This window comes from Protomyctophum parallelum (assembly GCF_964188405.1).
Source record: "Protomyctophum parallelum genome assembly, chromosome: 21".
Taxonomy (NCBI): domain Eukaryota; kingdom Metazoa; phylum Chordata; class Actinopteri; order Myctophiformes; family Myctophidae; genus Protomyctophum; species Protomyctophum parallelum.
In genome coordinates this window covers 33,721,621-33,747,387 of record NC_139713.1, presented here as the reverse complement: position 1 = coordinate 33,747,387, position 25,767 = coordinate 33,721,621, and the positions used below count along the sequence as shown (strand labels likewise).

At 42.9% G+C, this 25,767-nt stretch overlaps 2 protein-coding genes across 2 annotated transcripts in view; both read left to right on the top strand.

Annotated features, from left to right (window-relative positions):
- The window catches only part of LOC310879167 (SH3 domain-binding protein 2-like), a 55,573-nt gene extending 41,921 nt beyond the window's left edge, over positions 1-13,652 (top strand). Inside the window, exons 15-16 of the transcript XR_014570951.1 lie at positions 6,700-6,788; positions 11,531-13,652. The gene's annotated coding sequence lies outside the window, so the exon portion shown is untranslated. The remainder of the gene's footprint in view (positions 1-6,699; positions 6,789-11,530) is intronic.
- On the top strand, positions 361-25,767 carry pdzph1 (PDZ and pleckstrin homology domains 1; the record flags this gene model as incomplete). The annotated part of the gene is made up of 14 exons (XM_083793369.1): positions 361-521; positions 810-890; positions 12,630-12,709; positions 12,872-13,798; positions 14,529-14,696; positions 14,916-15,083; positions 16,140-16,241; positions 17,267-17,377; positions 20,546-20,724; positions 21,272-21,429; positions 22,194-22,236; positions 22,784-22,970; positions 23,552-23,687; positions 25,647-25,767. The coding sequence occupies 14 exons, from the start codon at positions 361-363 to the stop codon at positions 25,744-25,746; spliced, it is 2,601 nt and encodes an 866-aa protein (XP_083649495.1). The 3' UTR covers positions 25,747-25,767.

The window sequence follows — 25,767 nt, the reverse complement described above, 5'->3', positions numbered from 1 at the left end:
GAACATCATTTGCTGTTCATATATTCAGAACGGGTAAGGACTAGTAAAGAAAATTGCTAAATACTGACAGCCAGTAAGCAAGTGGATTCATGAATGTAGACAATATTTTAGGCCAATAAAAAAGACTATATACCAAATTTCCCACCCGTCCACCTCGGCTGCCGGACTAAAGGGAATGATCCGGGCGAGGAAGCTGGAGCAACACCACGGTAAACTCAAGATATTCTGTTAATTTGAGTTTGCTTAAATATGAATGTAACCTGTAAAATGTCTTGACTGCTTTGCTCTGTCTCTTTGTGTCCAGCATGGACTGTCTAATGCACCAGCCATTTATTTCTAATTCCAAATCAAATTTGAATCATGCTGATTGCAGAGTACACCCGCATCAGAGAAGCCATGTGTCCCACCACAGAAGCAGTGCATCTACCCCCGGCCTGGCCTGCAACAGAGACGCAGTGCATCTACCCCTGGCCTGTACCACAGAAGCCGTACATCCCCAGGCTGCATGGGAGAAGGGCAAGGTCAAGTTTATTTATATGTCTGTAAAAACTCAATACAGTAAGACATACAAGCAACAACAGAACTACTGCATCCCCCTCTCTCTTCACCCCTGCATCCCCCTTCTCTTCACCCTTTATACGGCAGAGTTTAGACACTGCACAGAGATGTGCCACCTGCAGTGTGTGTGTGTGGGGGGGGGGGTACAGGAAAGTGATTGAGGACTTTGTGGACTGTCACCTGAACAGGTCAATGTCTCCACAACAAAGGAGATTGTGATTGACTTCCGGAGAGCCCGCCCCACCCCTCAGCCTGTTTCCATCGGAGGTGGAGGTCGAAGCGGTCAAGTCATACAAGTTCCTGGGTGTGGAGCTTGGCCATAAGCTGGACTGGTCAGTCAACACAAACTGTATAAGAAGGGTCAGAGTAGGATGTATTTTCTGAGGACACTGGCCTCTTTCAACATCTGCAGGAAGTTCCTGCAGATGTTTTATCAGTCAGTGGTCTCCAGTGTTCTTTTCTATGCTGTTTTGTGTTGGGAAGGGAACGCCAGACAGAGGGACACAGCCAGACTAGACAGACTGATTAAGCGAGCAGGCAAGGTGACAGGGACCAAGCTTGACTCTGTGGTGGTGATGGCAGATAAGAGGACTCTGGCCAATTCACTAGCCATTCTGGATGATGTCAGTCACCCACTGCACACAGCACTTTATTCACCCACTGCACACAGCACTTTATTCTCAGAAGAGCAAATTCAGTAACAGGTTTTTATCCCAGACATGCAGCACAGATAGACTTAAGAACTCCTTTATCCTAAGGGCCATTAGACTATATAATGAATCAATGGGGGCCGTGAAGATCTATCTATCTAGATAGATAGATAGATAGATAGATATGTATGGGATGGATGGATAGATAGATAGATAGATAGATAGATAGATAGATAGATAGATAGATAGATAGATAGATAGATTTACTGCTTCGATCGCAGTAAATCCCATAGCCTGCACCAGAGAAGCCTGCATGGGCTGCACCAGAGAAGCCTGCATGGGCTGCACCAGAGAACGGAGACACTGAAGGAAACCATTGTTTATGTAAGAATATTTAATTGTATTTCTGGGCAGATTGATCTGCTGTCTGGTGTCTGCTCTGCTGAACACATTTTTCTGCTCTGCTGAACACATTTTTCTGCTCTGCTGAACACATTTTTGTAGAATCATTTGTTTAAATACTTAAACCCTTTTTCATCCTAGCACTCCTGCAAAATATCCTTGCTAATCTTCCCTTTCTTTTTTAAGGAAATACACCCACCGTTTTACACCTGCAAACCTGTGATGTGACAAAGCTTTTCTGATTCTCATTCTGACGGGTGTTGAACCAAACCTGCTGATGTGATGCCCAATCCCTTGAAAACCTGGAAGAGTGGCAAAATACCCCTGAGCTCAAAAGAATTGGTAAGAATTTCAGGGTGCTAACTCTTTTCTTAAATTGGCTTCTAATAACCTTGCTGGGACATACCTGTACAATATAGAATTGAGAAGTTAATTCCGTCAGTCTTGAATGAAAATGTTTTCATTTAGGTTTACACACAGATAATCCAATATTCTATAACAGCCATTGTGGTGCCATTTAGACATGATGTAAGTTTCCAAAGTAAGGTGCCATACAGCTGAGTTCTGTCCTCCTCACACTCCTCACACAGGTATAATGTAGTTCTGAACCACATAGCTGGCATAATGTAGATGTGTCAAGGTCACACTCCCTGTCTACTAATCCAATAGTTATGAAATAATCACTAAGAAAATGAGCTATTGCAGCCCTAGCCCTTGCTCCAATGTTCTCTCCATGTCACTGACAGACACTGTAACATGTAATACCAATTAAGGTAGCCTGGCGGGGCCAGACTCATAGTGAGGATTCACTGACGCTTCCTCCGAGGACTAAGGCCCTTTAATTCCCAATTCCTTTTTTAACCCTACCCCTCAGCCCTTGCCCCTTCCCCTTGTCCCTACATAATGAGTGTCAAGGGGTAGGGGGATAAATCATCCCCCTAGCAATTGGAACGTCCCTATATATTGAACGTCCCTTGTAGATATTGATATACAACCTGTTCTCAGAAAATAGCTGATCTGCAAGCTCACTACAGGCCAGTGGCCCCCAAACTTTTTCATCTCAAGGACCCCCAAATTGACACTAATTAGCCCACAGACCCCCATTTGAAGAGATATGCCAGGGACCCCATAGATTTTAAGAATCTAGCAATGTCACGGACCACCAATGTGACATGCATTAGTCCATGGACCCCCATTTGATGGGATTTCTGTCTCTGTGACCCCCAATTTATATTGTAAAATCAATGTTAATTAACTCTGAGAGTGTACAAATGGACCCTTATGGGTCCATTTGGTTCCAAACTATCATTTAGCTGGGGACCCCCTGGAACTCTCTCAAGGACCCCTGGGGATCCCCATAACCCACTTTGGAAACCACTTTCCATAAGCTGTAGATCGGCTATTTTGGGAGAAGAGATGGAACGTAAATATAACATTGCTGTGGTTATGATGAAATAAATATATTGTAATTTTGTCTCATCTTGGTAGCCCACCAGAATGTAATTCAGCTAGATATAGCTCATTCTGACACCTGCTCAACAGTTGTACCTGATTCATTGATTATTGTATTAACAGTTTCTATAGAATGGGTACAGATATTAGGGATGCACCGATCCGGCTTTTTGGCATTCGATACCGATTTCGATACATGGGGGTCCAGTATCTGCCGATACAGAGTACCGATCCGATACCCCCCACAAAGAAACGTAATAACCTATTAAGCTGTATGCCTCACTGTGTGGAGTCTGGAATCATTATTTTGTGTAAGACAACATCAAGGCTTGACTTAAACATTACTTTCCCAACTTTGTAAAACAAAATGTAACAAACACAGATATAAATGCACTGAATTATTTATTAAATAACTGTGCAACAATTAGACCAGGTTAATGTGTGCGCAGGCTAGCCTGGCTGCATACTGTAATTACACATAATTATCGGATCGGATCGGATAATGGATCGGCCACCGATCCGATACCCGATCTAGAATTTTAGCCTGGATCGGCGCCGATCTCCGATACGAGTATCGGATCGGTGCATCCCTAACAGATATATATATATATATCATATACAGGGTTAGAAAAAGGAAAAACAATTTACAGTATAGAAAGAAGGGGCTGTGGTCACTGTGTTCATTGTTTTTAATATCATTAAGAACAGAGTCACTTTCTATCATGTCCTATGACAAGTCGTGGTATGCTACATATGATATGAATGACGAAAATGCCATAGTGATTCATCTCCATCCAATGTACAGGCTGTACAGCAGCTTGCAGTCTGTTCCATAGCTGGTTTGCCTGGGGGGGAAAAACAACACCATTGCTATTTAGTTTCGTAACCTTTGCAACTTGTGGGGATTAGCATAACATTGGTCATGATAAAACCATACCAGCTATCACTGCACCGAGTAGCCGTTATGCAGTGACAGTGTTATGTAGATACAGTAGGCTATTTCACGGCTTTTAAGAGCTCCAAAACTGCAGAATGTTGACATATCGTGGTCTGGGTGGTCGGACTGGGCACTGTTTTTTTTTGGCAAATCTAAGCTAGCAAATATAAGACTTAGTAAGTTAAGTATTGTTATATAACTGTTATTATTTGAGTTCTGCCTTTCTTTTCCCTTGATACAACAAGCACATCTTTATTTAATGTAATCTAGTCATTAATGACTGTAGGAAAAAACCTATTTATTGGATAAAACATTTATAATGCAGATTTTTACATTATTCGAGTGTATTTTGGTTATTGTGGGCAGTGGCCCAACAAGATTAATATTAGTTTCCACTGGTATGTGGGAGAAAAAAGTTAATAAAAATCTAAATAAAATTAACAGATGGGTTTGCCACCACAGATAGCAATGACCACCACAGTCCACCTGGGGGAGGAGTTGAGCTTGTTGGTTTAGAATAGTTGAGCTTGTTGTTGGTCAAAACAAACTAACTAACCAGACAGATAATTCTACTCTACTACATGATCTGATCTCAGAGGCAAATATTGTAGTTTTATTCTGCTATAAAGGCTCATACATAGTCTGGATTTTCTGTGGTTACAATGCATGTATGTATGAGCCTTTAGAATTTTAAAAGTTTAGTTACAACTTACTTTGCAGATTTTTACTATTTCGAGGCTATTACTGTCTCTCCAGCTCTTACACAGAAGTGACAGAAAGTACATTTTCAGGTGAAAGGCCGGCCACGCATCACATGGGTTGGCCTGGCATTTCCAGAGCATGTTTATTTCAACGATTAATCGAGTGATTGCCTTCCGCTTTGGACCAATATGGTGTAGTATATACTGTAAGAAGTTCCTATAGAACAGGGGTCATCGCCATGCTGGCTTCAGTGGCTTGTGGTGGACAAATGGACCATAGGGGTCCATTTGGTTCCATCAGAGTTAGGCCTATAGGGGTCATTGAAAATAAAACGTTTGAGAACAGCCATGTCTTGATTGTAGTGGACTCCCAATATGCCACATTAGCGTAAATCAGTGTCATACATATTCTGATCTGTCCCCAGTTCAAATGTGATTATTTTTGGGGGGTCACGGCCTGCATGGAATGTTTGAGAAGCACGGATCTAATGGACTCCATGCAGTTTGCCACTGGCAGCAGTGTGTCCTACTCCCTACCAAGGTAACAGGCTTCACACTGATCTCACAAGTTCACGAGATTAGACGTGTTAAGCTGCTTTAGGATGAGAATAGACACTATAAGCCACAATGTGGGGTTGTCTCGAGCGGTGCAGTTCACCATCCACCAGCGTTTGAATTTCAGATACTGAAGACATCTGGTAAGCAGACACATTTAAGTGATGCATAATGTGTTTATCATTTCTCTGCAAAGGCATATAGGCTATCTATCATCTATCTAGAGTCTAGACTTTGACATTCTACCATGCTCATGAAACCCAAAGTTTTGATTTTATAACTTGTTGCCAAATGCATATACTGTACATGTTAGAAGGTGCATTAAGTGATATGTTTTTTTATAGAATAAGTGGCTCTATATTGTGGCTCTCTGAAATCAGTCATTGAGTGTTTGTTCAGTAACAGGGGTTCCCTGTCTCTTTATCTCTGTAGTAAACAAGAAAATGCATTTTCAGGTCGGGATGCCAATGTTATCCAAACAGGAGTGAGACTCAGGATACAGAATTAACTAGTGCAATTGGTGCTTTAACACAAATAACCAAAATGAAACTGGAACTGTATCAAATCAATGCTGATAAATGAGTACTCTTGATTGGCTGAAATGTGGCCCTTCACATAAAAATATTTTATTTGAAGTGCCATACTTTTTCTTTTCACTATACAGTATAGAGCAGGGCTGACCAAATGTTTTTGACTTGAGCACTACTTTCAAAATGACCGGCTCAACAAGATCTACCCATTGCTGGAAACAGTATAATTCAAAATCTGTGGGGGCTTTGGAATAGCGATGGTGGTGCATATAATACAAATGCACTTGGAATGGGAAATAGAGGGGAGGAAATATAACTTTGTAATGTTACTACTGAAGTTTGTGCGAAAAACACTCTTGAAAAGACAGTATTGCATTGTGGGTTTGAGCTGACAGGCCCCTTTTGATGTCAATCAAGTCAACTTAATTGGCAGATGCCAAAAATAGTTTTTTTTTGTAATATATTTAAATGATATATTTTTAGGGGAATGTCATGTGATCTACATCTGCCTTTGTGATCTACTGGTAGATCATGATCTACATTTTGGGTACCTCTGATATAGAGCTTTTATAGAGCTTAGATTGTGTTGTTGTTTATTTACAGATCTATTGACTGATCCATTAGACTTTGAGCTGCCAGACTGATTCAATAATCTGATCAATGGTTCATCCAGGAACGCCTGCATAGATAAATACATTATTTTTGACCGATGAGTGTAAGCACATTACAGTAGTAGGTCATGGAAAATGCTACCTCATGTCACCAAGCTTTCTGCCGTATACCTGTTTAGATGCTTGAATACTTATTAGTCAGACATCAAGGCTAAAAGGATGACACAAACTCTTTGTGTTATCCTTATGCTTTGAATCACCAAACCAACACGTAGTGATAGTTTGTTTTGTTTTGCTGTCCAGTTGGTGGAAGGCTGGCGGGTCACTGTGGATAATGAGCAGACGTGGGCGGAGGAGGAACAGCAGACGGAAGAGCTCCGGCGGCAGTAAACGTACGTGAGAGACTCAACCCATTCTGACCTGAGATCAGATTCATACAAGGTTTCCACTGGACACACACTGGTCTGACAAACCCATTCTGACCTGAGATCAGATTCTAAAAATGTCAGTCCCTCTTCGATTTTTCAAAAATAGCAGACCTACAAGCTCGTATCGCGCCACTCGGTGGCGCGATATGAGCTTGTAGATCTGCTATTTTTAAATAGCTAAAGCATAACATGATGCCAACACCAAAATGGGTGCCCGTTCAGAATGGGTTAAACACCTTGGACATGTGCATGGGGGAAGTTCATCTCATACTTAGCCATAGGAGGCCTGAGTATGTTTCACCAGTTTCAATTGAAACGGGCCTCCACCCTCAGGGGGGGGGGGGGGCTCCACCCTCAGGGGGGCCTCAACAAAATAATGATCTCATAGGTATATGGGGGCCTCATATTTGGTCTTGAAACGGGCCTCCAGATTCCTAAGGCCACCCCTGAGAACACACAAACACACCAAGCTGGCCATAGGGGGCGCTAGCTCCCCTCAAAGAGCCAGAATGCAAAATGCTTGTCATTCAGCCTCACTTTGAGTTGCTCAGTCGACTGTCTCTCACACAGCGATATGGAGAAAAATATCACACCCGTGTGACGCGAGCGGCACTGTTATCACCATACATCACATTCCGTGCTGCAGCCAGTCAGCTTGAGCACATTCCGCGCATGCACGCGCACACACACACACACACACACACAGCCTCAAAATACAACACAGCTCAGTGTTAGGGAACGCTGTAGCAATTTACAATTTAGGCATTTAGCAGACGCTCTTAATCCAGAGTGACTTACATTAAGCAAGAACAAAAAAGCATGGGAATACATCACATAAAAAGCATTTATCATGAAACATGCTAAGAACGTAACAGTGGGATATCTATATAATGAAACTATATTATAAACTATACATATATACTATACTATGCTATACGTGTGGAAGACCCATAGATGCATAGATCCATAGATCCCAAGGTAGCCGCAATGAAGTAATAAATATAGCAATAGAGTTCAGATGAAGAACAGCTGCACTGGGTCGTTAAGGCGTGCATGGCAACAGTTTGTGTCAAGTGTGATGTCATAACCAGGAGATATAAGATGACGCACCGTGTTGAAAATGACTGTAGACGTCGAGAGAGAGAAGAGAGAGAGACAGACAGACAGACAGACAGACAGACAGCGTGATGTTGTCTTGGACAGTTTCCAAAGCAGGAGGACCAAAGCGAGCCTGTGATGCTGCTGTAACAGTGAGGAACAAACTGTATTTCTTTGGAGGCCATGATGATGATGGATGGATGGATGATGATGGATGGACCTTCAGCATCATGGAACAGATGGATGTCCATGTCTTCAACACAGTGTCTTTATGCTGGAAGAAGTTACCTCCAGTGGAACCAGGAAGAGGAGACGGTCACCTTGAGGTTCCATCCAAGTACTTCAGGGGCTACACAGCTGTGTTGGTTGAAGATACAGTCTACATCTGGGGAGGATACCAGAGAGGGATGTATTACAATGTGCTTTATGCATTTGATGTTGACTCCCACAGATGGTTCCAACCCAGGGTTTCTGGGACTGTTCCAGAGGGGAGGTTCTACCACTCAGCCTGTGTGTTGGAGAAGGTCATGTTTATCCATGGAGGACACTCAGAACAGACCAGGCTGGATGGTAGCACTAATGACATGTACAAGTTGGACACCAGCACAATGTTCTGGACTTTAATTAACACCAGAGGAACTCCACCTCCTGCTTCATCAGCTCACTCTGCTACTATCATTGGTACCAAGATGTTTGTATTCGGGGGCTGGAGGGGGCTGGAGGTGGTCTACAAAACCATCAGAGTGTTTGACACAGAGACCAACGACTGGCTGAACACACCTTCTGCCCAACTTCTACCAGAAGTACGCTTTTGTCATTCAGCATGTACCTACAATGGAGAGCTGTACATATTTGGTGGCTGGACCGATAACCAGAACTTCAATGATTTGTGGAAATTCAGTCCAGAGACCTTCTCCTGGAAGAAGGTTGAGCCCAAGTGGAAAAGACCATGTCCAATGAATGGTATGTGGTGTTGCATTGTGGGAGATTGTATCATCCTCTTTGGAGCTAGGAAACAACGTCACACTAACTCTGATGAGCTGTTCATCTTATACTTGAGTCCTTGTCTTAAGACGTTATGTAAGCTAGAAGTTATTCAGTATGCTCTGGACCAATCAGAACTCCCACACGACATCAGGTGGGAACTGGCAGCCCTGGCAACCAACTACAACAAACGACAACAACCGAGACCACATCCCAGACGAAGGAACAGCAGAATGATCAAGAAATGATGGATCAACATCTCATCCCACCTGATGGTGAGCCACCTCTCAGCATCACTTACTGAGATTCAAAAATCAGGAGACTCCTTCTCTCCAGACAGGCTCTCTAACCATTCAGCTAGGCATCAAACAATGACAATTGTTCCGTCCAACACAATGCGGTGGAAACACAAACCTGTGTCTGTATGTTCCAAACTGAACACGGTGGAACTCTCTTTATTGTATATTTATTTCTATGATCTTTTTTTATTTAAAGGACCAAGCAGTCCTGAAAGGACTTGGTCCTTTATTGTTATTGTTAGTTTTTTTCCCCTTCTCCTTCTGCCAAAAAAATAATAATTGCGAAACTTCACTTCAGCACCCTGACCACACCCAGCACAATGACATTAGCACCCCTGGGTAGTTACAGTAGCTGCCCACTTAAGCACCCTGACCACTGCAACAATGACATTAGCTCCCCACCCCAAGGATGGCCTATAGGTGAGGAATGTTGTTTTTCCAGTTCTAGATGGGAGATCATTAAGATGCTGCTGCATCCTGTATTAAGATGCATCCTTACTTCCTTCCTTTCAAGCAATGGAATTTAATTGAATGCCTGGAAATGTACCATTGTTTTGTCTGTAACTATAGAGTTTTTTCCACTTTTGATCTAAGAGGGCCCCCCCCCCCCCCCCCCCCCCCGTGGCGCCGGGCCTGCAAATCCAAAAGTAGTGTGAATATTTCCACAGCTTAATTACTAAAGGATAATGGTGGAAAGAGCCGTGGTGGAACGTCGTGTCCAAGTGAGTTGTTCCTGGTCGCGCACAAATTAAACTGTATGTAATCGCGCCGCTGTCCTGGAAAGAGCCGTAGTCAGAAGTATCCTGGTCGCGCAGTTCCTGGTCGCGCATTAAACTGTATGTAGTCACGCCGCCGCTGTCCGTGTGTGTGTGTGTGTGGGAGAGCCATAGTCAGTATCCTGGTCGCGCAGTTCCTGGTGTGTGTGTGGGACACGGGGTAGTGTTGTGTGTGTGTGTGTGTGTGGGGGGGGTAGTGTTATGTGTGGGTTTGTGTGTGGAGTGGGCGTGGCTCCAGGCGTGCGTGTGTGTGTGCAATCAGAAGTACTCGGCAGTAGGGAAATAGCCAATGCGAACTGTCTTTAGGCACAAACCAAGTATTGTCGAAGAACAATGTTGATGTAACTAAGAGATTCGCTGAGTGAGCTATATTTTATATACAGAGATTTAGAAGGAATAAGCAAAATGGTGAGTCGACTATTCCTCCTTCCGTGAGGATGTTTCTCTGCAGACTCGGAGAGAGGGAGATCAGATCGCAGCAGCCAAAGGGGGAGGGGCTGAGAGCTAGTGTGGCCAATTAGAATGCTTATGGGCACATGTTTCTTTCGCAGGGGCACATCTTACATGCGCACATCTTGGGCACGTGACATGTTTACACTTGTAATAATAGATTGTCGAGAGTAATGGCTGCGTGTGATATTGAACAGTCAAACTATTCGTATCAATATACGGCTGTATCAACAAAATAATTATGTCATATGGGGGCCTCATATTTGGTCTTGAAACGGGCCTCCAGATTCCTAAGGCCGCCCCTGTACTTCTCACGGCTTCTCAAGCTTTTTCGTGCCAAGGACCTTCACATTGATATGTATTTGGCTACGGACCCCCAGCTGAAATGTTTTGTGCCATAGGGATGAAGCAACGCAACGCAACATTTCATTTAATTTTGTTCTTATAAACTGGTAAAAGAAATGGCAAGTTAATGTTGAACTGTGCAATAGCATCATATACATTTAAAGGACCACTTCACTACTTTTCAACCTATCTTCATGTAATAGGTCCTCACTAATAATCATGATAAAATGGCACGATTTGTTCCTACTCAGTCTGTGTCTCATAGTAGGGCTGTGGGCAGTTTAGAAACCGTCTTCCAGTGACATCATCATTAGGCAGATTTTTTTTTAAACAAGATTTTTTTACAAGAATGTTTAGATTTTCATTATCGTGAGAACGATGGCTTCCATTTTCGCATTGCAACTCTTCAGGACTAGAAAGCCTGCAGTTTCTATTAGCTTGTATTCCCCAACGATGATGTCACTGGAAGACGGTTTCTGAACTGCCCACAGCCCTCCTATGAGACACAGACTGAGTAGAAAAAAATTGCGCCATTCTTTCATGATTATTAGTGAGGACCTATTATATGAAGATAGGTTGAAAAGTGGTGAAGTGGTCCTTTAAATACTCTTCAGACTGTTTTTATTGAGTAAAATTCAAACCAAATTAACAATTTAGTAAAACAAAAAAATATGTCTATATCATTTTTACATTTCTTTATAATAATTATGATCAATCAGCCTAACCATGCTTTTCATTTGCTTTCTTTTTGCAGGGGGAACTTCCCCACTTGCCTTTCAAAAGAACAGCAAAAGCAACAGTGTGAGTTACAAAGATGATGTAGTTGAAAAGGGTGAAACGGACTCCTTCACGAAGGAGAACTTCACATCCGAATCAGGCGACGAGGACAACAAATGTGACAAACTACCAGAATCAGACGAAGAGGACAACACATGTGACAAACCACCAAGCAAGGAAAAGGAACACCACCACCACCTGGATACATCTGAAAACAATGTGAATCCTCCTGACCTCACAAAGCCAGAGGCCAAAGTAAGGACGATTAAGATCACAACAACGGTGTCCGTTGAAAACCTACAACGGTCATCTTCGAACGGCACATTGCAGCAAACAGATCATTCCTCCAGTTCACCATCGACAGTCACTAACAAACGAACAATTGAGTGCATTGGATCGAGTGTGAAGTTTGAAATTCAGGAAACTCTAGAAGTTGATACATCGGGCGTTAAGGCAAAATTTGTTCTCCTGAATCGAAAGACTGATGGTACGGAACCTTGCCTACAGAGCCAATGTGATAGCGAGTGCGCACCAAATATCTCTTTTGAGCGAAACGTCATAAGTAAAAGCCAGAATGAAAGCACCATCAGTTATACGTTTAGCTTCAGTGAGGAATGCCAACAACATGATGCACAGGAAGACACCAGGAGAGTTGTTCCATCCCGATTTGGTGACACGTCAATTTGTCGCAAAAGTTGTTGCACTAACGACCCAGAATCAACACTGCCCCCACTCTCGTATATAAGGCCTCAAAGAAAAAGACAGTTTTTATACAAGAGTTTAAGCTGTGATCAAGTCTGGGGCATTTCTCCACTGCATCAGTTTACTGATAGCAAGTATGACCCTATAGATGACTTTACGCAAAACATAGCCTCTTTAAATATTGCTGCCAGTCTTTGTACAGGCAAACAGGAAGGGTATTTCTACCCGACACTCAACATTAGCAAGAAGGATACCTGTTGCCCAAATTCACTGGATGAAGGACAGCATCTTGATATAGCACCTTGCTTCGATCAGATATGCATATCTGACAATTTGGAGCCAATGCTCGTTAGACACTCATCCTCCATTGGCAGTTTCAGCTTTGCCAATGACTTCATCAACAATCACGAGATGAAGGCGTGGATGCGAAGCAATAGCACTGCTACTGTGGAACGTAGAATGTGTTCTGTGCCGTTAAAAAGGCGACAAACTTTCCCCGGACTCTCCGAATGCCCGAAGTCAACGCTAGAGGGTCGACCTTATAGGATATCTTTCTCTGTAAGTAGCCTGTCTTCCTTAATAATGCGGGATGACATGTTTTCTTTATTTGGTACAGGATGGCAAAAGTCTTGTCAAACTGCCGGTAGTCGCCGGCCTAGTTCAGAGATTCAAAATGACCACAATGAGATCCAAAGGCACATCAGTCCCTTCAATGATGCAAATCTTGAGCCAAAAGCCGAGGATGTTTCCACAGTCTATGCTCAAGAAAAGAGATATCATCCTGCAAAATACAACTTGAGGACTGAGAATATTGAGGACATCACAGATCGAGGAGATCATGACGGCAGTGAGCAGCAGGTGCTGGAAAGTGGAATCGACAAAGACAATGGCGAGGTAGCAGCATCTAAAGCCGACAAACTCTCTAAAGGAATCCTACTCATACAGGTCATCCCTCCATCTCGCTGCGGCTCCGAAGAACGCATGCCCGATGAAGGCAGCGACTCAGCAGTTGCCGCCTCGAACCAAAGTCCTCCGGGAGCGCAGGCGGCCGTCGAATCGTCAGCGGACCGTTCTCTGGAAAGAAGACGTCAACTGGACAGTCAGAGTTTAGGCTCAGGAGAACCCACCGTGTTATGGGACAACATGACGGAGGAAGATTCACTAAGCACAAATGACATCACAGAGGATGATGATCACATGAGAAAGCATCTCACTGTGAGAGAAAGCATCTCCAGCCCTGCGATCTCACAGGTTACTGAAGAACCTAATGACCAACGGCTAGTTAATGGAAGAAGAAATGGCAGTGAAGGAACAAACGGCTCCTCGGTGGCTGCTGTTCTACATCTTGCCAGCAGCCCAGGGCACCAAGAGACCCAGTCTCACAGGGAAGAGACCCAGTCCCACAGGGAAGAGACCCAGTCTCACAGGGAAGAGACCCAGTCCCACAGGGAAGAGACCCAGTCTCACAGGGAAGAGACCCAGTCCCACAGGGAAGTGCAACTCTGTACAGCCGAGGAGACGGAAAAACAGGATGCATCTAAATGTGAGTACATATCATACTACAGCGTGTACAAAAGCACCAAAAGTAGCTTTTATGTGACTACTAACCAGTAAGGCGCCTGGCACGCATCCGCCTGGGTGACAGCAGACTGCTGCGGGCGAGCGCTGGCGCTTTGGCATGGGGGGGTCAGATGAACATATGGAATGAATTATGTACTGGCCATATATGGAGCGTGTCTTGAGTGTACAGGGTTTGATGTGGTCAGATCAACATATGGAATGTCAGAACAGGTCAGCTCCATATGGAGATCTAAGGGTGGCAGTGGGGGGAGTGTATTGAGTATACAGGGTTTGATGAGAGCCCAGTTAGGGCCAGGCCTTCATTTTCGGGCCTGATGAGAACGGCAGTGGGGGCAGTGTATTCAGTATACAGGGTTTGATGAGGGCCCAGGTAGGGCCCGGCCTTAATTTCTGGGTCTGTTTTGGGCCAGCTGCCAGGCGCGGCTGCACTAATAACTTTGGGGCAGGCCCGTCTAGAGTTTAAATGGACAGGTATCAGTCAAAAGGGAGACATCGAAGAGGAAGTATGGATGGGGAAGGATCAACATATGGAATGTCAGAACAGGTCAGCTCCATATATGGAGATCTAAGGGTTTGAGGTCAGATGTAGAGTTGCTGGCCAATATTGATGACATCAGGGATCTCCATATATGGGCATTCATTGACTTAATATTGTGATCTCCATCCCTGATGATGTCACGTGATATTTTTAGCAGCTTCCTTCTGGGTGAACAAGTGCCTGAGATCTTCTCCTCATAAAGAGCAGGACAGTGGTTCTACTGACCACTGGGCCAAGAGACGCAAGTTCTTCAAGGAGAGCAGGGCGTGGAGCTCTACCGGAGCAGCTTCTAACACCAGCGACATTGTGACAGAAGACTTGGGTAAAGTTTAATGCATGCACAAATGTATTTGGTGATAAGTAAAGAGCACATTATCAGCAATCCCACAAGATCACAGAGGATTCATTCAAGCCTTTATGTATTCTTGAAAGACATTGAGGTTGCCCTCATTTGCAGCGTCATAGTACAATGCCACCGCTATGCCCTGTATAGAATGTTGGGCTCATTTCTGAAGCAATTTTGTTTTCTTATTTTGTGCAGTGTCAGAAGAAACGCCCCCGGTGGACCTGACAGTGCAGCACCTTGAAGACAGAGGGTTCTACACGGAGACGTTCCACTCGGCTGCCTGGCTTTTCAGAGGAGACGAGGCCGGTTCAGACACCAGTCCCCCCAGCGGCCTCGCCGCCACCAGACCGCACCAAGTGTCAAGTAAGTATAGTCTCGCGAGCCAGACTGTTGCCTCCCACAGTTTTATTATTATTATTATTATTGTCTCCACCAGGCCGAAGGCATGGGGGGAGAGTATGTTTTGCACTCCGTCCGTCCGTCCGTCCGTGTGTGTGTGTGTGTGTGTGTGTGTGTGTGTGTGTGTGTGTGTGTGTGTGTGTCCGTCCGTCCGTGAGCAGCTAATCTCGGCCACCGTTAACCCAGTCGATGCCAAATTTTGCACACACACTCCCTGGATGCCAACGATGAACCTCTGCCCCAAACTTTCCAGAACGGCCTGTTATAGCGCCGCCAGGAGGCCGCTTTGTGCAAAACAAGTTTTTGCACAGCACACCTACAGATTTTGTCCAAACATCACGCAAATTGGTACACAGTCTCTCTAGAGCCATTCAACCAAACCGGTCTTTCAGATTTCTCAGACTCCATCCTGATTGGTTAAGATTGGCTTCCAAAGTTCACAGGAGTGCTCAGTTTCAAACAAAATGCTGCAAATCATGAACACATCGCGTGATTTCCGTGAAATTGTGCACCCACATTCCCACTAGGCCGAGGACAAAATGCCACATGAACAATTTCAACTCAGCCTCAAGGTGGCGCTATAACTGGCCGAAAAGTGTTTTTACCTCTAACTGCACGGATCTGTGGATAACCTGGTGGAGACCTGTGCCCAGAAGGGCACTTTTTCTAGTTATCTTATTTTCTTTTTTGACACAATTCTGTAACCCATTCTTCACCCAATTGCCTACACCTACACTGTGGTCCTGGCTGCTACTCTCCCTCTGCCAGCGTGGGGAGAGCCCCGAACTGAGCTCATGCTTCCTTCAATGCATGAGGAGTGAGCAGGCCACTTCTTGTCACCTGACAGGGGGAGTTTCCCCGGTAGGACGTAGTCACCTCCAGCTGAGCTTCCTGTCTTTTCTTCAGTGCTATACCGTTTCCAAGCCGTACAGCATGGCTGGTCTCACTACTATCTTCCCTTTCAACTGCTGTACACTGGCATAGTGGAGTTAAATGAACAGTGTGGATAATTTCTTTTAGATCGAGAAAGGACCATCAGAATCAATAAAGGGATGGGGGACTACCCATGGGGCTTCCGAATCCAGTTCTCTAAACCAATCGTGGTCACTGAGGTCGACACAAGTAAGACTTTCTTTCCATTACAAGATTAATTTAATTTAATGCATTGTGAGCTTGTAAATCTGCTATATTCTCGAAAAGCTAAAGTATAAATTAGGGCTAATGACAGATTTTTATGTAAAGTAATGTTGCTGAACCTATACCTCAAGGACCCCTGGGAGTCCCAGACCAAGACTTTTAGAAATCGGATGTGTCGGGCGGAAACCTCATAATTATGTCCAAAACCGATTCAAATTCCTATATAGCAAAGGTAGCAGATCTACAAGCTAAAAACATATCAATTGTTTATTTTATTTATTATATGTCTGCTGTCGGGAATAAACCTCTTTGTTCATTTCTCTATATGTACATGTATTTTATAAAAACATTTCATGAACTGAAGAAAACCAAAGCAATACTGCCTCATCAGAGTTTGTGTTGTGACTTTATATATTGTCAATTACTTCCATGAGAGGGGGAGAGGTGATGGAGTTAGTTGCTTTAGCAGACAGTTTGAGGGTCCAATGGAGTTAAGAGTTTTTTCCCGAAGCGCTCTTTACTAAATTCTAAATCTTTACTAAATTTAGTTAGGTGGTTTCCTCCCAACAGCAACAGAATATCCCCCCCCCCCCCCCCCCCTTCTGAATAACATGTAATTCCGTCCAATCTGCATGTAGAGTACCGGTATGTTGTTAATATAACTTACAATCTGTATGGTAGAGTATGTTTATATAATATAACTTATACAATATGTATGGTAGTATATTTTAAAACAATATAACTTATACAATCTGTATGGTACAGAAAACAATATAATATATAATATTTATAAAACAAATATATATAATAAATGTAATATAATGAAATATAATATAAAACAATATAACATACAGTTGGGGTAGTTATAGATATAGAAACAAATTTCGACCTGATGGTCAAGATTCGATTTATCCCCTGAGCAAGCAGGCAGGCTCTATTTGGTCAATGTTTATAAAAAAAAATGTAATCAGCACTGGCTCTTGTAAATTATTTTCTTTCCGTGGTTTCAGACGGACCTGCTGAAGAGTCCGGCCTGACAGTGGGAGACTATGTGATGGCTGTTAACGGGACAGATGTGACCAGCATGCCACACTCTGAGGCGGCGGAATTGGCCCAGACAGGTATGTATTGTAGTGGCGATATTGTGTGCCAGCCTGGACCTCCTGCAAGCGAAGATTTGAGTTTAACCCATTCTGACCTGAGATCAGATTCATACGAGGTTTCCCACTGGACACACACTGGTCTGATGAACCCATTCTGACCTGAGATCAGATTCTAAAAATGTCAGTCGTTCTTCGATTTTTCAAAAAATAGCAGACCTACAAGCTCGTATCGCGCCACTCGGTGGCGCGATATGCGCTTGTAGATCTGCTATTTTTAAATAGCTAAAGCATAACATGATGCTGACACCAAAATGGGTGCCCGGTCAGAATGGGTTAAAATGGTTGCTTATTCTGGGGACCCTATGAGGCTATAATACATCTTTATAACAGTCATTCTTTAATGGCCGTGGTTCTCTAACCAAAATTTGTCAGCAGGTCCCCATCTAAACATACAGTATATGTGCCATGGACCTCCATTCAAGATGTGTGCTTGTGGGTTTTTCAATAACCACTGTATATAAAGTAAAGTAGATCTTGTTTGTAGATTTTGTAGATCTGCTATTTTCATTATTATTGCACGACAGCATTGTGTGGCGATGTATAACCTTTTTTTATTTTTATTTTTTTATCCGTTTTTTAATTATTTTATATTTTATAACAAAACAAACATGTAAATCACCAATGCACATAGGTGGCCTTACACAGGGACAGTTAAAACAACGAAACAAAGACAATAAAAAAGGGGGGGGGGGGGGGGGGGGAGGGGGGATGGAGGAAAAAAAGAACCGTTAAAGACAAAAACAAAATCGATATTCATAAATATACTGTAACTTGAATAACTCATGAGTCAGCAAAATATAATAGGGAAAAAAAAGAAAAAAGGAGAAAACAACAAACAGAAAAACAACATAAATACAAAACATATACAGACACTACAGACCAGTACAAGACAAACACAAACAAACACAGACAAGGACGAGACAGTACAAGGGCTACAGATTCAGACAAGGGAGCCAAAAGCAAACCGTTGGTCACAACGTCCTATCAATGAAATCATTAATTGAACTGCGTCAAGAGCTTGTCCACATGCAGTGTCCGCTCTGGCGCCATTCATCTTGGCAGTAGAACGCTCCAGTAAACAAATATCAGAAAAGCAATTAAGCCAATTTCTCTTCAAGTTAACAGTCGGTTCAAACCAGTTTTTGATAATTGTTTTCTTAGCAGCAGTTGAGGCAGCTAATACTATGCGTTTGTCCTCCTGAAAGGTTAATGCGATGTTCGGGTTATAACCAACGAGAAAGAGGGCTGGGCAGCTGGGAAGAGCTTTACCAACAATCTCCTTAATCCAATTCCAAAAACTTTTGATAGATGGGCAATGCCAAAACATTATGCAAGTTGTCTCTTTTAACAGAAGAACAGACGGTACATAAGTCTGAATGGACTAATTTACATTTAAATCTACGCTCAGGCGTAAAGTAAAATGTATGTATGAATTTATAATTAATAATCTGGTGAGCTATATTTTTAGATGAGGAGAAAATAATATTCCAAACAGAAGGCCAATCCCAAACCAAATGCAATGCCTGGAAAATCCTTTCCCAACTGTTTGTGACTAAAAGTGGTTTGGTTACAGAAATAAGTTCATCATATATTGAGGCTACTAATTTACTTTTGGTTGTGACTAATTGTACCAAAGGGTGTTGGGGTAAAGCTGCATCCCAGGGTACACCATATGTTCTCAAAGCTTGAGATAGAAAAACCACCAGGAGCCTGGAAGAGAATAAGAGAATAATCATCTTTCAGGTCTTTCAATGTATAACATAATAATGCTTAAATGGTTAACTTGTTGATTAGATTACCTCGCGTTTTCTTTGCTTACTGTAATTGCTCTGAATTAAGAGCGTCTGCTAAATTGTAATTCCTGTAAATAACCTTTTCATCCACGGCACCCCTTGAATTACCCCCTTGATTCTGTTTTTAGAATCGTATGTCGTATTACGGTAGCCTGCAGTTCAACCACTCAGTGATTTCAAGGGGGAGTGGTTAAACCAGGCTAATATTTCGGTACATACAGTACATATAATAATATAATAAACTTTATTTGTATAGCACCTTTCATACATAAATGCAGCTCAAAGTGCTTCGCAGGGCAGGACACAAACATATAATACAATAAAACACAAGTAGTTAAAATGATAGAACAATGGCAAAGAAAAAATTGAATATAAGAACATAAAATAAATAAAAACAAATAAAAACACCACATATGCAAATCTTTCCCCCTAAAATACAGTATATCACAAGGAATATTTTAGAGAAAAAATGGGTTACAAAATCTTGGGATAAGAATTATTTAAAAAAATGAATATTTTAGAGAATGTCTGTTTCCATTATAGAACCAATTGAAAGTAAGTTGACGTTCAACCACTTGAACCTGGAAGCTCACTCACAATGCGTCACGTGACGCGTCGGCTATTTTTGGTTAGAGCTTTGGTGTAGATTGAAAAAGAACTCACTAAGTAGTAAAGTACAGTGCAACTCAGGTCTGTTGTATTTAGTCTAGAGAGTCTAATAAGTGGTTAAACTGATATCCATCCATCCATTCCATCCATCCATCCATCCGTCTTCAACCGCTTATTCATAGTCGGGTCGCGGGGGCAACAGCTCCACCAGAGAGCTCCAGACTTCCCTCTCCAGAGCAACATTAGTAACTTCCTCCTGGGGGATCCCGAGGCGTTCCAAGGCCAGTGAGTCGATGTAATCCCTCCAACTGCGCCTTGGGTTGTGATGTGATATAGATAAATAAAATATCAACGTATTCTGAGCCACCCTTGGACTTGTGTCACGGCATCCTAGGGTGCAGGTAAATGGTAAATGGTGCATTTATATAGCGCCTTTATCCAAGGCACTTTACATAGATTGTGCATTACATTCACATTCATACACCGATGGCGGCAGAAACCATGCAAGGCACCAACCAGCACATCAGGAGCATTTTGGGGTTCAGTCAGTGTCTTGCTCAAGGACACTTCGACACTAACTCTGGGGGAGCCCGGGTTCGAACTGGCAACCTCGCGGTTACTATCCAGCTACTCTACCCCTGTAGCCGTGCCCCTGCCACAGCACCCACTTTGAGAAACCCTGCTATAATCTGTACGTTTATGATGCTGTGCTGTTTTGGAACAGGCCCAGACGTCCTGACACTGACCATTGGGTCAGACATCGCCAGCACCCCCAACACCCCCAGGCCCACATGCAGGGGCTACCTGTATAAGCGCACCCACTGTGGGATCATCAAAGGCTGGAGGAAGAGGTGGTTTCTGCTCTCCACCGACGGCTGCCTTTATTACTACACACACAAACGGGTGAGTTATTATTACTAAGGGATGGGGGCGATAATCGTCACTTATCATTTCTCGTGGGTAAAGAGAGAAAACGCTCACAATAGTCGTGAATTAGCTTTTGTTGAGCTGCAAATCCAGGACCACTTAAACACAGTAAACACTATACTTGATAAAAACAGACCTGTAAAGAGCGCACTTGGCACACTCTTATTTCACTCTACACAAATCAACTCGCCAAAAAAAATGCTGATCTACAAAGCTCACAGCGTGTTGCAACGCGAGCTTGTAGATCAGCTATTTTTGGCGAACATTCCCCCTCAGGGTTCAATTGGTTAAAGAAAAGTGTCATTTAAAGTTTTAAGCTTGATTATTAATTGCGATTTCGTTAATCACAATTATTTTTGCCACAATAATCGTGACATTTTCATATCGTCCCATCCCTAGTTATTACTACAGACACAAACGGCTGCTATTCTATTGAGACATTTTTTTATAGATGGATGGATAGATGGATAGATACGTGTGAATATGTATTATACATTTCTAAGGTGATTGAATGTGATTCCAGGATGAGGGAAGGCGGGATGCTTTATCGGTGGTGAAGATGGAAGGAGCCGATGTGAGACCAGACGTGACCCTGGGCAAACCTTTTGTGTTCAAGTGCTGCCCTCTGTCTGCCAGCCGAGCGTATTTCTTCTGTACCACCTCCAAAATGGACATGAAAAGGTACAGCGTACCGTTTGAAGAAAACCTGTTTAGAGCAGCAACACTTTTGAGTGTAGTTATAACCACTTTAACCATGTTTTATACCCGTTTAAAAACGAGCAGATATCAAGCTCATAAGCTCATAGTCACTTCATGCCGTGCAGCTGCTCGTTTTTGACATTATTTTTAAGATTTATGCATATCTTTTAATATATATAGTTTTTTAAACAAACATTTTTAACACAAATATTTTCTTCTGGGGCGTCCCTGGCACAAACACTTTTCTGATGGGGGGTCCACGGACAAATATATCATATAGCCTACAGTATATATCCTATATAAGCTTTAAAGTGTGGGCACCCCTGCTATAGACCTAAATAAGCTTTCACGCCACTACATTCAAAGCCAAATATTGTGCTTTTCACTCCACTATAGGACTCAAACTTACAACAAATACATTATGAATTAACCACTTAAGCTCTATTTAAAAATAAATTGTGAAATTAGCCAACACATCACCATAATGTCAATCATCAGGGTGAGGGATATGATTTCCGACACATTTCGGAAAAGATTTAGCGCCATTTAATCATCCATGTAAAAAATGTATAGGCTACTCAAGTATTATAGTACAGTACGCCTAATAAATATACTTTGTTACTGTCATTAGCGTATGATTCATGAGGACTTCATGTGTTTGATGTATTACCAACCATGTCTTTTGTTCCTGAAAGTCGCTCTAGATTCATGAGCATCTGCTAAAGGCCTAAATTGTAAATTTGCAGGTGGTTGGATTCCATGCAGAAAGCTGTACATCCCATTATTCAGGTAACGGCCACGTCTTTTTTTAATATTTCCCCTTGCGGGTCTTCATTTTCAATTTGTACTTAATCAACTACACAGGAACCAATCACTTTTCTTATCCAATTGTTTGAGATATAGGGAAGGGGACATTGTAGAAAGCCATTTTTACTGTTTGTTTATTTTAATATTATGATTGCTGTTATAAGCCTTATATTACGTGCATAGGTTTCGTTGATTTGTTCGGAGGAATTTAATCGAGAAAACGAAACGTTGTTACAGTTACACGCGTAAATCAAGTCAAAATAAATTGAAAGGCAAGTCGTTCTTTTCTAAGGGCCGATTCATACTCCTATTTTTTAGAGCCGAATAAAAGTCGGTTCGGCGCTGTAAAGCCTACAATTTGACGTCATTTGAGGTTCGGGGGGGCGGGTACCGTTCTAAAGTCGGCTCTTCGGTGCTACTGAAAATTTCTGACGAGCCGAAATCATTTCGGCACTACAGCGCCGAAACAGCGGTAAAATAGGAGTATGAATCGGCCCTTACTCTTCAACGAACTGTGTGATTGGCTCAGAACCATGTGTGGGTGGACGTGACCCGACACAACTCCAGTCTGCCCCCGCTGGCCGTGAAGCACCCCGACTGCCTCGGACTCCTGCACCAACTAGACAAGACCAAAGACGTGTGGGTGCAGCGCTACTGCATTCTGAAAGACGGCTGTCTCTACTTCTACAGCGGCATTCGCTCCACCTGTGCAATAGGTAAGTAAGGGGCTTTACTATTGGACTGGACCCCCAGCTATATTCAATTCACGGGTTAAAGTGATTAAGTCATTTGTATTCCATAGAACTCAACATGACTTCTATGGAAATATGCCGTGTACTGAAAATAGGCTATCTACAAGCTTACAACACGTGTTGTTTATAGCCTATTTTCTGTTATTAGTTATATGAAGATTAAAGATTTGAAGTGGTCAAACTATAGCGATAGAATACATGCTCAATCTTCCAGAAACCCTAATGATCTCAGATATGTCATAAAAGCAAAGGTTGGCCCCCTCTGGCATCTGGCATATTGTTTTAAAATGCAAAATGACTATCCTTTTTCGTTGTCAGGGCAGGTATGGCCGACTTTCGCATCAATCTGCAATTTCTTCGACACTAATATTGCTTAATTATGCCTTATGCTCTATATATTCATGAGTCTCTTCAACAGGGGGTCCTCAGAGTTACTACAGGGGGGCCACCAAATATTTGTTCTATACTTTGACTCAAGTGCTGGGGTTGAGCACCACTGAATCGACAATGGAGATACAGTAAAGTTAACTGTCATTTATCTCCAGGAGGAATATATCTTCATGGATATTCAGTAAAGGAGCCGCCACTTGGATTCCGAAAGTCCACGATTGAGTTGAAACCTCCGTCCGACGAGTTCAAAACCTTCCACCTGTGTGCTGAGAATCCCACTGATCACAATCGGTAAGGTTGTGCACGTGAATTCCTTTGAATCGTTAATTGTTGACTATGTTTATATAGATGCTAGTTATGTTACTAAGTTACTAGTTCACATACTCTCTCTCTCTCTGAGTATGCACATGCATTACTTTTCCACTTGGACACGCCCCCCCCCCCCCCCCCCTCATCTAGACTGAGTGGCAAAACATTGGGTGTACTGTAAGCACACCATGTTATGCTTTAGCTATTGAAAAATAGCAGATCTACAAGCTCATATCGCGCCACCGAGTGGCGCGATACGAGCTTGTAGGTCTGCTATTTTTTTGAACGACTGACATTTTTTTAATCTGATCTCAGGTCAGAATGGGTTAATCAGACCAGTGTGTGTCCGGCGGAAACCTCGTATGAATCTGATCTCAGGTCAGAATGGGTTAAGCCGCACGAAACGCCTAGCCCATAGGCGTCTCTTCCGGTTTTTAAACAGCTGGTGGATGGAAATGACTGCACGCGGCTGCAACTTGATGTGTCGGCAAAAAAACCCAAACTGAAACACTTTGGAGCCAAGCTGCAAATTGAAGCCACGCGCGAGTGTCATTTCCATCCACCCGCTGGTTAAAAAACCAGGAAGAGACGCCTGGATTAGGCGTCTTGTTGTAGCTTCTTGGCGCGTATGTGTGCCCGTCGAGCAGCATGGAGCATTGGAATTTGGAAGCGCTCTGCATACCACCTGTTTCTAAATTGCACATAATGCAGGAGGCAGCAGGACGTTGCGTTGTTGAAAAATGAAAAATGATCACCTGCACAGAATTTATTGCCAGAAAGTAGCTCCTAACATGTCTATTTACAATTTACAATTTAGGCATTTAGCAGACGCTCTTAATCCAGAGCGATTTACAATAAGCAAGAACAAAAGCATGGGAATACATCACAAAAAAGCATTTATCATAAAACATGCGTAAGCTAAGAAAGTAACAGTGGAATATCTATATTATGAGACTATACATATAAACAAGTAAGACGCGCAAACGCGTGAAGCGAACGCAGCTTGTGTGTGTGTGGTTGTGTGTGCGTGTGTGTGTGTGTGCTCGTGTGCGTGTGCGTGTGCGTGTGCGTGTGTGTGTGTGTGTGTGTGTGTGTGTGCGCGTGTGCGTGTGCGTGTGTGTGTGTGTGTGTGTGTGTGTGTGTGTGTGTGCTACAGCTGCGCCCTCTGGTGGCGGGCGGGTGGTGTAACAGTGGGACAGACAGACACACACACAGACACACACACAGACATTCAGCCCTTGCTGTCATAGTAAGTGGCTCACTGCGTTCGCAACTATATATATATACTACTATGCTATACATAGTACAATGTACTATGGCGTGCTATGACTATATACAATGCAATTATAGTGCTGTCTACATAACATGCTATAAGTCTGTATCAGATGCTATCTAAGTCTACAGAAATGCAATCTAAGGTGGTAGGGTAAGTGCTATGGGCCATGATGGAGTCTGAAAAGGTGGGTTTTCAGACTACGGCGGAAGATTGGGAGTGATGCTGCAGTTTTGACTGCAATGGGAAGTGCATTCCACCGTTTTGGAGCCAGAAGGGAGAAGAGTTTGTCTATGGTGGATTTTTACGAAACAAAAACTTTGCAGATAGAAAAAGGATAATTCAAGCTTTCCATATACAGCTGCAATGTTCATGAGTTCATGAGTTTAATACAATCCTGTTTGGATGGGCCGTCAAGGCCAGAAAGTAGTTTTTGCCTGAAGATGGTCTTTGACCGAAACGTTGCCTAAATTAAGTTCGTATTGCAAGTGCAGACGGTGTGCGGGTCTTTGTGCACTCAGAGCATATAGGTGTGCATAAGACTTTGTTGCCCCTTGCCACTCAGCAGGCAATAACTCCCGGGTAGGATTATGTCACTCAAAAAACATATATACCGTATAAAATGATTAGAAATGATAGAATGTTAATGATAGTTTTATTGCCTACAGATGGATAATGTCTATCAGAGCATCGATAAGAAAGTGGTCACCTTTTCACCAGGTCATTCAGGACTACATGAAGCAAACTCAAGAGGAGACCAGAATGTGATGCTTCTTCAGTCACCTGGAT